The 14,013-nt window shown below is 38.4% G+C and overlaps 1 protein-coding gene across 2 annotated transcripts in view; it reads left to right on the forward strand.

Moving 5' to 3' along the window:
* Positions 1 to 12,561, forward strand: part of fa2h (fatty acid 2-hydroxylase) — a 35,990-nt gene extending 23,429 nt beyond the window's left edge. For both annotated transcript variants that reach the window (XM_032548284.1, XM_032548293.1), the window contains exons 2-7: positions 3,875 to 4,000; positions 7,255 to 7,397; positions 8,470 to 8,570; positions 8,656 to 8,828; positions 9,331 to 9,583; positions 10,553 to 12,561. In XM_032548284.1, the coding sequence (XP_032404175.1) occupies positions 3,875 to 4,000; positions 7,255 to 7,397; positions 8,470 to 8,570; positions 8,656 to 8,828; positions 9,331 to 9,583; positions 10,553 to 10,620 (864 nt within the window). In that variant the 3' untranslated portion in view covers positions 10,621 to 12,561. The remainder of the gene's footprint in view (positions 1 to 3,874; positions 4,001 to 7,254; positions 7,398 to 8,469; positions 8,571 to 8,655; positions 8,829 to 9,330; positions 9,584 to 10,552) is intronic.
* The last annotated feature ends 1,452 nt before the right edge of the window (positions 12,562 to 14,013 follow it).

Consider the following 14,013-nt stretch of genomic DNA (forward strand, 5'->3'; position numbering starts at 1 on the left):
CTATTGACTTTCCCTCTTGGCATTGTGGAAACACATCTGTATGTTCCACAGCAGCAAACTGAAAGAATATCTGGTGTTATAGAGCTGGTTCCTGATGATGATGATCAGTGATTAGATGATCAGTGTGTGGGATAAGCAGCACCTGCTGGTCATTTTCCACATTGGATGGAGCAGCCCGTGTCTTTCCATTTTGACTTTATCTTTGCTTAATAAATAACGAGTATGAAATCAGCCGAGCATCATCAGTGTGTGCTGTTTTAATATCTCTGATATTTTGTAACAACAAAACGTCATGGATCAGCTTTATCACTGAAGCAGAACCACCCAGCAATAAATCTTTCTATTTTAGCGTAATAGTGCAGATTGGCTCATGTTCTATCTCTATTGGTTTCCATTGAATTTGATGCTCCTCTTAAATCTGTGGCTTATAAAACCATTATTTCCGGTCAGATTCCTTTAACCTGGATGACCTGCTTTAAGCTCACCCTGCTGGGGTTTCAAAGCTATGTCTAAGCAGAATTAAAATAAACACACTTGTTTCAACTATTGGAAAAAATAAACCCTCCTCGCCTTTTAAAGGAAACCCAGTTGGGACATTTACGTCTCTAATTCTGACATCATCTCAAAGCTTCAGAGTCTGATGACACACTGTTCAGGTCACATTTGTGTTTGTATGTATAAAGTGGGAAGAGGCGCCGCTTATTAAACAACACCAAGGTTATTTGCTGCCGTTACAAAGGGTGTGACATTTATTGCACTCACCAACAGAAAGCTGTGCCTCTGCTTTTTTTTTTTTTTTTTTTTAAATGGAAGATGTATGAAGAGTAAAAGGACAAAAAAATGTTTGTAGCTATTGCTGAAAATTTTTTTCTGAATTTCATTGTTCTAATTTTCTTCTACAACAAAAATCTCATACCGACTGAACTCTGGACTCATATTTTTACCCAAACTGGTTTAGGACCTTTGTCCTTCCTTTAAGTTCATAAAGATGTATGATAAAACCCAACAGGAACTTAACTATTTCATGACCAGAAAGTTTGGTTACACCAGAAATGTCACCCTATTAATATTTTAGGTTGAGGCGAATGTGAAATGGACGTTATTGCATATCAGAGGTGGTCTATATTCAGTATTAATTTTTTTGTCTAATCTTTGTGATGTATGCTGTTTGGGTTTCCATAAGGTCAGGATGAATCGGGAGCAAATGTAACCCGACTGCATTGATTTGTTTTGCATAAATTTGTCATATTCTTGATGAATTTCAACTATTTCATGCAGAACTGCTGCTGAAAACAAACAATTCAAATTCAATGAAGACTTTAGTAAACAAACGCCTGCCTTTTATTTGTTTCGGCCACAACAAGCTGGTGAGGTATAAAGTTGCAACACTAGGTATTAAATTGCAGAAGCAAAGTCTGTAATAAACTACAGCCAACCCTGAGCATGTGTCTCTCAGCAGCCTGGTGATGAATATTTAACCAGACTAGACCTAAAGGATGTGCAGCAGCATGTCATAAAGCTCAACAGATGTTCCAGTGAGTTTGTCTTTTAGTACTGCTAGTAGTAGGTTTCCAACAGTCTCCTCTTTGAACATGGTTTGGGTAAAGAAAATGGAGAAAATCAAAAATATTTATATTCCCATACTTTCTTCACTCACCCAAGTTGCATCCATCCATTCAGTTTTTTTGTGTGTTTTTTTTAAGGTTACTTCTTAACCACCATCCGTTTGCTGTACCCCATTAATTCACACAGGGTTGCACACACACTCATTCCTAGGAGCTGTTTAGAGTGAGTGATTAACCACACATCTGGGAGGGACCTGTGTATTTGGGGAGAACCCACACAAACCATGATATTCTTGCTGCATGGCAGCAATGGTGCTACCAGTTGTGGAACTGAATGTTGTATAAATGTCTATTAGACATCCAGAGTGAAGTTTGGCTGGAAAAACAACAGATCTAAAGCTAGGAAAAGTACAGAATGTTGACTCAAACTGTGGAGAAACCCTGTAGTATCCACTACACCTGTAATCTGGTATTTAACTTGTTGTTTACATCTGTTTTTTCTAGTCGCTTCAGCATTAATTCATATAAATATATATATATATATATTTCCATTGGAGACACCGAGTAAAAACGTCGGGCTACGCTAGTGTAGATTTTATCATTTTTTGACAATAGATTAGGCTCGTCTGATCAGAAATGTGATTTAAGAACATTGTTACTGATGGAACAGTTAAAATGGCGTCAACGTCATCACATCTCTGTAGTGTTTGTCCTAATATTTTGTTTCATTCATTTCAGCATAAAATATCAATATTAAATCCACAAATGTCATCCAACCAAAACAAAATACCCTAAACTTGCCTTTCTTGATCTCTGAACACAACCTGTGCATTACTGCCGTTTAGTTTTCCACAAATATTGAAGATACTATTTAAAGTATAGCGGCTGAAATTTTGAGCAAATGTGTAAATAATAACTTTTCTAAGGAATACAAAAGATTGAGTTGCTAGTTTGGATTAGAAAAAGCAGGATGCATCTCCTACATCTTACCTGAATATTGTGGTTGCATTGGCAGATATTTAGAAAAATATGCATTTTGAATACAAGGTGCCTAATATTTAGCTTGGGATCTGGTTTGCACTTTTTTTATAACCTACTGTATAAAATATTCAACTTGCAAAACAATTTGTGCCTTTCTTTTTTCTTTTTTTTTTTAGAATAAGCAATTTTTGTTTAATGAGCAACATTAAAACCAATTGAAGTCAGTTTATTTTTATGGGGTAAAAATGTTTCTATGCGTACGAGTGCCAGGATGAAACATTAAATATTTGGGGGGACGTGGATGAGATGTTTGTATCTGGTCTAAGTCTTAAACGGTGGACTGACCCTCCAGGTTGTGGGTCTTGATTTCTTATCAAGTGATTGTAGGATAGAGCCAGAGATGGACGGGCGAGTTGCTATGGTATGTTGCAGTGAAGATGTCAAAACTCTCAACCTACTGGTCCATCAACATTCCAGTCCTTACTTGTGGTCATGAGATAAAAGTTATGACGGAGAACTTTCTGCAGAGGTGGGCAGATCTCATCTTTAACGATAAGGGCTGCTGCTCTTATGCATTAAAAGGATCAGCTGAAGTGGTTTGAGAATCTGATCAGGAAGCTTCCTGGATGTCTTACGTTTTAGGTTTTAAAGACACATCCCACTGGGAGGAGACTATGTATGTCAAGCTCAGAAATTCTTGGAGGAGAGAAGAATATCACTTCTGCTCTGGAAACCGAAATGATTGTTTCCCCGTCTCCTTCAACTCACCTGATTATTAAAGGTTATTTCTTTGCATGTCTTAATTTCTTAAATTGCACATCTGATGTGCAGTGGGACAAACACGTTTAAAACTTGCAGGAGGAGTTTACCGCCTCCGCTTTAAGAGCACCAACTCGCACTCTAAAAGCCGGCAAATGCCTCAGGTTTCTAAACATAAATGAGAAAATGTTTAAGCGTCATGCTGTTTGAAAATCATGGCAACTGGAATAGCTGACGTAGCTGCTCAATGGTCACCGGTTGTAAATTGTTGCAGGTCATAAGCAGCAGCGATAACAAACGACTTTTACATTCAGGAGAGAGGAGCAAAGGTCAGAGTGGAATAATCAAATAGACTGGCTCATAGCAAACATTGTTCATCCTGACCCAATCATTAGGAGTCATTTTCAGTTCATCTGTTTCCTTACTACTTCTGCAGCCATTTTGTTGGCAGAAAAATGGCTTATTTAATTTTTTTTATACTCTTGTATAAAAACTGCCCACTAACCGACTTCTTGTATTTCTGATCACCTATTAAATGTGTTTCCTTCCGTTTCCTGTTTTCCTTCTAGACTCTGAGAGTGAGAAGAAAAGCCAGTGAAGAGGCAGAAGAAAAGTCTGCAGAAAAAACAAGTAAGGTGGAAGATGAGGATGAGAATTCCCCTTACAAGCTCTGCAGCTCCGTGGATCTAGACAAGGTGTGTTTTCAGCATTTTATACAACATCGTTCAGTCTCAATTCACCCCTCATTTCTTTATATCTGTGGATGCTAAAGTTGAAGGGGAGAGAAACGGCAAGCGGGTGATGTCCAAAACCCAAACTGTTAGGATTGCCAATGGCTGGATGGATTTTGAGTAAGAAAACAAAGAAACAAAGAAAAAGTCTCTTACTGTAAATGGTGTTTCAAAAGATAAAACGTATAAAAACACTAAAGACTTTCATACGAAACATCCAGAACTTGTTTTATTTGAGATTTGTGTTGCATTTGGCAGCTTTTTCTTAACAGTTTTCACAAGATTCTCACTTTGTAACTTTGAAATATAAATAAAGGTCTGAGATAAATTTTTCAGTGGATGCAAACTATAGCAATCAGGGGTTTCTTTGTTGATGAGCTTTTTGCAAACAAAAAGCTCATCAACTAAACATATAGACCAGTGATATATGTCTAGAATCTCAAAAATATCAGTTTCCAGAATTTACTATTTATTTTATGATCTAAAATATAAAACACTGACTTTCATTTAAAGGACACAACGAAGGAAGTGAGGTATAAAACAAGAATGCATTTTTTCCTTTGGTTGAATCTAATAAAATACCAAACTGGAAAGACTAGCTGAAATCCACAATTTTTAATAAAAACTCTGTAAAAAGTCCATAAAGCTGTCTTTAAAATGTTACAAAGAAACTCTAGCTGCTTGGAAGAACTCAAAAGTGGCTTAAGCTTTCCACAGTGCTGTTTCTCCGTCAGTCTTGGCCACTAAATTGGCTGAATTGGATTTAAGCTGCAGGTAAAATAACAGAAGATCCCGTTTGGGGTCAACAGCCGTTGAGTTACTGAACCGGGCCGCTCTCAAACTCTAGTGTGTTTGTAGACTTTGAATTTCCCACACTGTCAAATGGAGGCATGTGCAAACATGTGAGAAACACACTAGCTACCACCCAATGACATGTCAGAAAATGGGGCCTTAATTCATTTTCATGCAAATGCTAACATTGTTCAATGGAGAGGTGAGATTGGTTCATTCATTTAAACTGTGTTTTTTCACTAGCTGCTGCAAACCCAGGTCACTACACCCCTCCATGTGTCCGTGACAGATTCAACCTGTCTGGCTGGCTTTTTTTCGTCTCTAGGCAGCGTTTGTATTAAATAAGAAGCAACATTCTAGACTCTTCAATGTTTTACGAGATGCATTTGTCCCAAACAGAGTTCTCGGCTGTTGCTTTGGGGAAAGAAAAACCAAAAACTGTCAAAGCAGCTGGACACTTCAGCCTTTAAGTTCTCCCAGTAACGTGCACCCTTTCTTCATGACACTCCCTTCACAGAGCGGCAATGTGGTTTGATTTCGTCAACCCTGGGTTAAATTCACCAGGCGTTTGTTTAACTCTGCCTGCAGCCATCAAACTGCAGACATGTGGTGAAACAGTTTGGCGGCCGCTGCAGTTTTTCATAAATTTCCCCATTGGGTTCCATGCCAGAAGTCTATGTCATGATATTTGTCCTCACTGTGACTCAAGAATGTAAGGTATGTTTTTACACATGGCCTTGTTACCTTGTGTTGCTTCTCACGTGACAAACGCATGACGGTTCATATTAGATCACCTGCCCTCCCTATGCAAACAAACCTCACCTTTGAAAAATTAGACAATAGTTTTCAATTATTAAATTGTACAGTGGGCATTCATTAAATTAAGTGTATCATTAACAGTATAGACATTAACATAATGTGAAGTTTGAACAATATTTATGTATCTTGCCACCCAGTTGCCCAGATAAAATGATTCCAAGTTGAACAATGTTTACATTGCATGCATGATGGTTAATCCCAGTAAACCAATTAGACACAAAGTGAATGACTATGTATGAGCAGGATTAGCTGGACTTGTAGAATCAGAAGGATTCTTTAAGCATCCTCGTTGTGTTCAAAAATTGAGAAAATGGTAACAAAAATATTTTTCATGCAACAATCCTTAAGTATAAAACTATTTAGCCACTTGAGCTTCTTGTGGACATGTTGAGCGTCAGACTATGACACAAACTTCTACTTCTAGGAATAAATCTTTTGTAACTGTGAACTCCCGTCACCTCAGGAATGAACAATAAAACCCTACTTTCCATGAATCATTAAACTTAAACATAAACAACTTAAACACCTGAAGATGGCTTTCGACTAGAGAGCATGATGTAGTGCCATTTCACAAGTTTTGGGGGGGCATTTGGACAAACTTTAAAAAAGATCAGCAGCCTGAAATAACTATAATTTGGACATTTCCTATATTTTTTGATTCCTTTAAGAAAGGAATAAAAAAACCTTCTTTTTAAGACTTTTTCTGGTTCTCCAAGCTATCACCCCGACTGCTGCTTGCTGCAGGGGAACTGTTCTCTGTTTAAACTGTTTCTTTAAGATAACAATTACTTTCAGGAAGTTGCAAGAGTTGTTTGCTTTTCTTTACCACATGACAAACATTTTCACTTCTTTTTTTTTTTTCTTGTTCAACTTGATGCACATAAAGTATTTTCCTTTGACAAGTAACACAAAGCAGCTGGTTCACAGAACTCACTCTACCGGCTTGTTTAATTTAATTTCCTCGTATAGCACTGTTTTCCTGTTTGAAAAACTGATCAGAGCAGTCAGCTGGTTGCTGCTGTCACTGAATAGTCCCAGAAAAAGATGTGCCAGATAGCTAAGTCGTGTGTGTTTGGGCATATATTTACATAAAGCTCACTGTTGAGGTGGATATGGAAATGATCAGGGCTTCTCATAATTGTGGTATTATGTTTGTATTTCTCTGTGTATGTATCAGGGTTTAGGACAAATTCACCATCATCTGAGGTTTGATCAATATCTTTTAAACCACAATTAAAATTTTGATGATTTGCAGATAAAATCTGAATTTCCATCTCACCTCTCCAAGCTGAAGCATTTCTGTCAAAGCTACAACACTGACTATCAGATCAGTGTGGTTCTCCACAACACAGCAGTATGGCCCAAACGAGGCTGACAGCACAAGGAGCTATAAAATAAAAGTGTCGGCCTTTGGACTCATTGAAAGTCTTTAATTATTACAATCGTTATTGGGTTGAAGTAAACCTGCAGCATCGCACGCAGACAAATACACTTACCATTAGACTGCTTCCTGGTTTTAGCCAATCACTGGATGTTTAACTCTCTGCTGCCACCTGCTGGAGGGAATATGTAGCTCTTAGTAAAAACTTGGTTGTGCGTCTGTGCAGGATCTGGTGGACTGGCGGAAACCTCTGGCCTGGCAGGTCGGCAACCTGAGAGAGAAATATGATGCATGGGTTCACCAGCCAGTTGACAAACCCATCCGACTTTTTGGAAACCCATTCATGGAAGCTGCGACCAAAACGTCCTGGTAATAAATGTTACTTATTATGCTAAAAATGGCATATTCATCTCCTAAGTTGTAGTTTCAGTTTGAAAGATGCCTTTTTCTGCAGCAGACCTACAAATGCATCCCATTTATTTTGTTGTTAGAATTTTTATATAAGTTTTAATTTATAACAAGAAGGGTTACTAAACTCAATAATATTTGTAATGTAACCGCATTATTTTTTACCTACATATTAAACCAAGTTAAAAGTCTACAAGTTTTAACATTAAGAGTAAAATAACGTGACATAAAATCTGTTTAATGTTTTAACTTTTGTCTTCCCTAATATTCCTTAAAAATCTTAAACTGTTTTAAAAAGGAATTTGATATTCACTTACTACTGCATATTCACTGACTACTGGCACAACCCATGATCTTTTAGTTTAATTTTATCTAAGGCTCCAGAATGAGTCCTCTGACTACGGTCTCATCTGCAAGTTCAGTCAGGTTTTCCCTTGTGAAGGCACAGATGTGTGTTCAACAGTATGAACAGAAATGGGCTGAACACACAGGCTTGAGGAATCCCTGGGCTCAATGTGTTGGGAGATTATTTTATCACAATTCAGACTAACTGGTCCCTAGAGACATTTTTCTCTAGATTCTTAACTAGAGAAAAATGACAGTCTTTAAGCCAACCAGGAAAACTTTCTCTGTTGGTCTCTGCAGAATTAAAGTAATGCTGAGTGCTGCATAGCTACCTGTAATTGTAATGTTACAGGCATGATTAGGAGTACATAAATCTTACTTCAGGATAAGATTTATGTAGGGTTAGGGTTTAGAATCTCTCAAAATGGTTTATATAAATAAATGAGATGAAAAAACAAATACTGTATTGTTAGTATTGGAATAATTTATGTTTGAATGAGTCAGATTTTTAAAGTTTTAAAACATATTATTTGGACTGGATGTATTCTTTCTCTCACTTAAGGGACCAATACCAAACAAATGCTGATGAGGGGGGAAATTATTGAACCAAAATCCTAACAGACTGTAAATAAATACTGTACAGTCCAAATATGACCCTTTTATGATTCTTTCTGGTTTGTTGCTACAGGTACTGGGTCCCAATAGTCTGGCTTCCTATTGTCTTCTATCTTAGTTGGCACTGCTACACCACCCTGGCTCAGGGCAACACAAGGATAGAGCTCACCTCAGGTAGGACGCAGTCCTGCATGATGCTGCTGATGCTGCACAAGCAGTATGTAAATTTGTCTTCATTGCTGCACGTTTGGATTTGCAGATTTCTCCATACCGATCCCTAAGCATGTGTTTCCGGTCCTTTTCATGATTGGCTGGTTCTTGTGGACCTTCATTGAGTACTGCATCCACCGCTTCGTCTTCCACATGAAACCGCCGGCTCATAACTACTACCTCATTACGCTACACTTCCTTCTGCACGGGCAGCACCATAAAGTACAAAAGCTTTTATCTGTTGGTCATAAACCACTTTTTCTAATTAATTTCTCTTTCATTAGGTCAAAAAAATCTAAACATTTGTTGCAGACTTTTCAAAAATTAAAGCTTCATATTATAGAAGACACTTAATTATTTTCTTTTTATTAATTGCAACAGCATTTACTGAGGCTTATAAAATGTTTTTTAAACTGATTCAGAAATGTAATTTCTGATCCTTTAATTTTTTTTCAAATCTGTTGCATTAAAACCATAAACTTGAATGTATTTTACATTGATTTTTGTGACAAACAGAAAGTAGCAAATAATTATTAGATGAGTGCGTTTTATTTTTAAATGCAGATACTATGAAAGACAAAACAGCTCTGCCGGTCAATGATTAAATTACACACAGTTAGGTCACCACTAAAAGTAATTTGTTGCACTGGATTTCCTTTAGGGTGTCTGAGTAAAGTATGCTGAATGCAAATTCACAGATTTTTCTGGTTGCGTTTCTCTCCAGTCTCCCTACGATGGTTCTCGGCTGGTCTTTCCTCCTGGGTTGGCCTCCATAGTGGTGGGATTGTTCTACATGTCGCTCTGTAAGACGCTGCCGGAGACCATCAGTGTGTCGGTGTTTGTCGGCGGGCTGGGCGGCTACGTCGTGTACGACATGATCCACTACTATCTTCACTATGGCTCGCCAAAGAGAGGCTCATATCTGTACAGTCTGAAAGCCTACCATGTCAAACATCACTTTGAGCACCAAAGATCAGGTGAGCAAATCGGTTTAAGTGTCACATAAATTGAAACGGGCAAATTGTTGCCACTACTAGTAATCAGTTTGGACCTAGATGTGGTTTTGAACTTCTTTTTTTTTTTTAGAACTCTTGTAAACCTTCAACCCAGTTTATAGTTACTATCAGACTGTGGCTGTTCAGTTCACATAACTGCTTTTATAAGGTCTTTTTGACCCCCTGCTCCAGAGGAAATACTTAGAGTAACATAAGGGGACACAGCCGCTCTAATCGGCACAGGTTATTGTAAAGCTTTCTCATCCTAACTTCAGAGCCAGCCAACCCCATTCATAAATTATTCTCGCTTTTTCCCTACTTATTTGATTAAATGCTGAAAACCAGACAAACTTGATCTTCCCGACTCATTTCTAAAATTTCTGCCACAATATATCAGTAAAAAAAGTAACTAATGTCCTAGCATGGCTAGGATTTATGGCTTTTATGGCTGGGATGCCTCCCCATGCCTAAATGTACAATCTGGTGTTGAATTTACTTCTTCTTCCAAAAGTTTTTGTAAAAATTGGATCTTAGTTCTTTATAAAATTTAGAATGAGGCAGAATATTGCCATGTTGTGTTCAATGCAGACAAAAGACAGGTCTTTTGGCAGGTATAAAGGGAAAGGGCAGGGGTCATGAGGGCCGGTGTCCTCCGCTCCAACACACTTGAATCAAATGACTGAATCACCTCAATGCCCAGTCCAGCTCTCCAGAATAAAGCTGATGATCTCATTATTTGACTCGGGTGTGTTGAAGCAGAGACGTCTAAAAGTTGCAGGTCTGGATTTGAAAACCCCTGGACTAGGAGTCAAGCTGATGGCCCGTTTAAATAATTAATATGTTGCTTTTGTTTTTGATAGTAACTGCTTCACTCCATTAACATTTCTACGGTTCTTTAAACTACGATCACTCTGTTTTCTGATCTCTCTCTTGTGACGCTTCTCTTTGCAGGTTTTGGAATCACCACCACGTTCTGGGATCATCCCTTCAACACAGTCATTCCTGACGAGAAATTCTAACGTACGAATGGCTCTCCTCAAGGGCCTCTGGACTTAACAGCCTCCCTAATTAGTGACCCGTCCACCTGTTATAACCCCCCCCAACCCCTCCGGCATCCATAATGCTGCAGCAGCCAATGCAGCCATACTCACTGTAACACATTGTTTTCTACAGATCAGCCATACGAATGTGTGAGAACCAGTCTGATCTCTATTCTCACTGTGATTGTTTTTGCACTTCTGTGCCAATATTAATCAAGCAAACGTTAAACAGGTTGCCAGTCAGGAGTAAAGGGGTAATGCTTTAATAGTCTTTCAGGATTACGTGGAAATAATTTTTAAGAAACATTTGAACAGGTTAAAGCACAGAGGGAAAAGAAAGTGATAGATGGTGGATGGATGTGGCAACGGGTAATGTTGGAGAAAGTGTTTGAGCATCAATGATTCATCTTACCAGTTAAACCAACTTGGGTTAATTCGGTGTCCTTCCAGTTTGAAGGTTCGTCTCCAACTGCAACAAGACAAAACTCGCTGAAGACCAAACCTGTGAACAGACAATATTTTTCAGACGTCCTGATCAACTCCAAAGTCGGGCTTTAATTTATTAATCAGCAGGATTGAGGTTTTACTGTAGTTTGCAGGTGTGAGCTGCTGTTCCGGATCTTTGAAATGAGCACAATTCCACTTTAAAATTTGCTGTTTTTCTCCCTGTTTGATTTCACAAAAATGTACAAAAAATAGTATATATTTTTAAGATGTTTTGTACAAAAGAGGAGATGCTTTCATTGTAAGAGTTTGATGTCTGTGCATCGATGGATGGATTCTGTGTGAGTGGATTTAACGAGTGTTTTTAGGTGTCGTAGGGATGGAGCTGAAGGAATGAAGCCAGGTTGGTGGACGTCCTGCTGTGGGGATCTCGGGGTCAAAGGTTACAGGGAATTTTACACTCAGTTTGTTGAAAAAAAAAAATTAAAAGTTTCCCATATTTAAGCAAGGTGGCCAATGAAGACCAAGCACCGTAAAGACAGTTTTGTTTTTCTCCAAGAAAATTCTAGTATGAGCTGCACAGTTGCAGCTACTGTCATCTAGCGGCAACTGGTAGAACTGTTTACTCTCTTCTGATCATAACGAGTAACATTCCTGGAATTGACCATCACAACAAATTAGGCATAGAAATAAAAGTCTACAGTTTTCAGAATAAAAGATATTTGACTAAAATACATCTTAGGTTAGTTAAATATCGTTAACGGGAATCATTATTACAAATAAGTCGCATCCTGTATTGCACTGTTTGGTTTAAAGATTTGTTTGGGACCAGAATCTGTCTGGTTCCTTCAAAGACCTCAATATCACAGTGATGCATTCAGATTGAATTTTTCAGCCTTCATTGAGGCACAAGAGCCTTACAGTTTTGTGCCCAGGTTTTTGCATTTTTGGTTCCACTTCAGTGTGAAGCTCCTTGTTTATTAGACCCCTCGGATCCCTGCAGAGGGTGACGATTGAACGATCTGACTCGACAGCAAGACGTCCTGGCAGCAGCTGGCCGATCTCCAGCCGACTCCCTCAGCACAGCAGAGAAAGGAGCAGAACATAACTCATAATTTACAAGCATAGCACATGTAAAAGTCTCTTACAAAACTGTCTTATGCAAAGTTTCAGCCTTTACAAGCTTGATTGTATAAAAAGAGCATCTATTTTAGATAACCCAGTTATCACAGTTGCATTTGTTTTCTCAATAAAAATGTGAAGCAAAAAGTCTTATTGAGGGCGAACAGGGATGAGTTATAACTGATCCGTCATCAAAAATGTGAAATTTTGCCTTTTTTCTTTCTTTATAGATGGTAAAAATGTCAAAATTTCACTGAAGAGTTGATTTAATCTCTGACCTCTGAACAACGGGGTCTTTTTATTCCAAAGAACCAAAATATACAAATATGTATTTTTTGATGTCTATTAATTTTAGACATACTAATCTTATTTATGTGATAAACTAAAACTTCTGATTTTCACTTGTCTTTTTTTGTGTTAAAAGAAATGCAGCATAAATTTCCAATAATCTGTTTACTTTGAGTTTTAAATTTCTATGCAAAGGTAGACATGTTTGTAAATAAATGTCTGTATATTTCTGACACTGGTCTTTCCTGTGATTCATTTAAAGAACATAAAGCTCAAATATTTGAAGAATGGAAGCTCCTGGTGTCACACCCTAAACTGCCAATTAACACCTGCAAAGGTGTCAGGCTGTGACTGGTCTCCCAGACTGGGCCAGCAGGACACAATTATGACTGGGCAGATGTCCAGAAGCTGGTTGTTCAGAGTTCTGTGTCCAAGCATTTTCATAGAAAGTTGAGTGGAAGGAAAAAGCATGGTTGGAAAATGTCCGTTCATGAATTTTGGAGAGCTTTACAAGGAGTGGGCTGAGGCTGGAGTCAGTGCATCAAGAGACACAAAATGTGAAGCCCCCTCCTGAACTAGAGACATCAGAAACAACTTACCTAATCTGAGGAAAAGAACAGGACTGTTGCTCAATGCTCTAAGGTTCACTTTTCAGATAAAAGTAGTGTTTGCATATCATTTTGAAATTGGGGTCCCAGAGGAAGAACGGAGAGGCAAAGAATCGCTGCCTGCAGTCCGTGGTTTGGGGCGCCATGTCATCTGATGGTCCACTGTGTTCTCTGAAGTCCAACGCAGCTGTCTACCAGGAATGTTTAGAGCACTTCATTCTTCCCTCTGCTGACAAGCTGTGCATAGAGATGCAGATTTTATTTTCCAGTAGGACATGACACCTGCCCACACCAAAGGCACCATACACTGGTGCATTCACCACGGTGTTCCTGTTCTTGATCTGCCGGCAAACTCACCTGACCTGAACCCCATAGAGACTGTATGGACTGTTGTCAAGACGAAAACACCAGAGAAAATAATGCAGTGGACCTGAAAGCAGCGATCAAAGCACTCTGCGCTTCCATTACACCTACGCAGCGCCACAGGCTGATCAAGAGGATGCCTGTCAAGTAGAAAGCATAGAAATGATCAGTCTTTTGAGAAACCTGATATTTCTGCTTAAAATATCCTTTTTTGTATTTCATTATCTATAAGTCATAATCTCACTAAAAAACTTTAGCCACTGGCCATCTCCAGTGGTCTTTGAGTGGAAGGTGGGCTACATCCTGAATGACCAAGCAATGATTACCTCGCTCCAAAGAAAAAGCAGCTGTCATCACTTTGCATCAAAATGACCTCAACAACTTCAAAGTGAGATTCAGCTGCAGTGAATAAATCTTTAGGATTAAAATTTTGCAATTTTTACCTTTTTTAAAAAAAATTATTTTTAATAAAAAAGGTACAATGAGAATTAAGAGAATGCCAATTTGTCAGACTGCAGGAAGTCATCAGATCCAAGAGTGTCCAGCA

Source organism: Xiphophorus hellerii, chromosome 2 (genome assembly GCF_003331165.1).
Source record: "Xiphophorus hellerii strain 12219 chromosome 2, Xiphophorus_hellerii-4.1, whole genome shotgun sequence".
Classification (NCBI taxonomy): domain Eukaryota; kingdom Metazoa; phylum Chordata; class Actinopteri; order Cyprinodontiformes; family Poeciliidae; genus Xiphophorus; species Xiphophorus hellerii.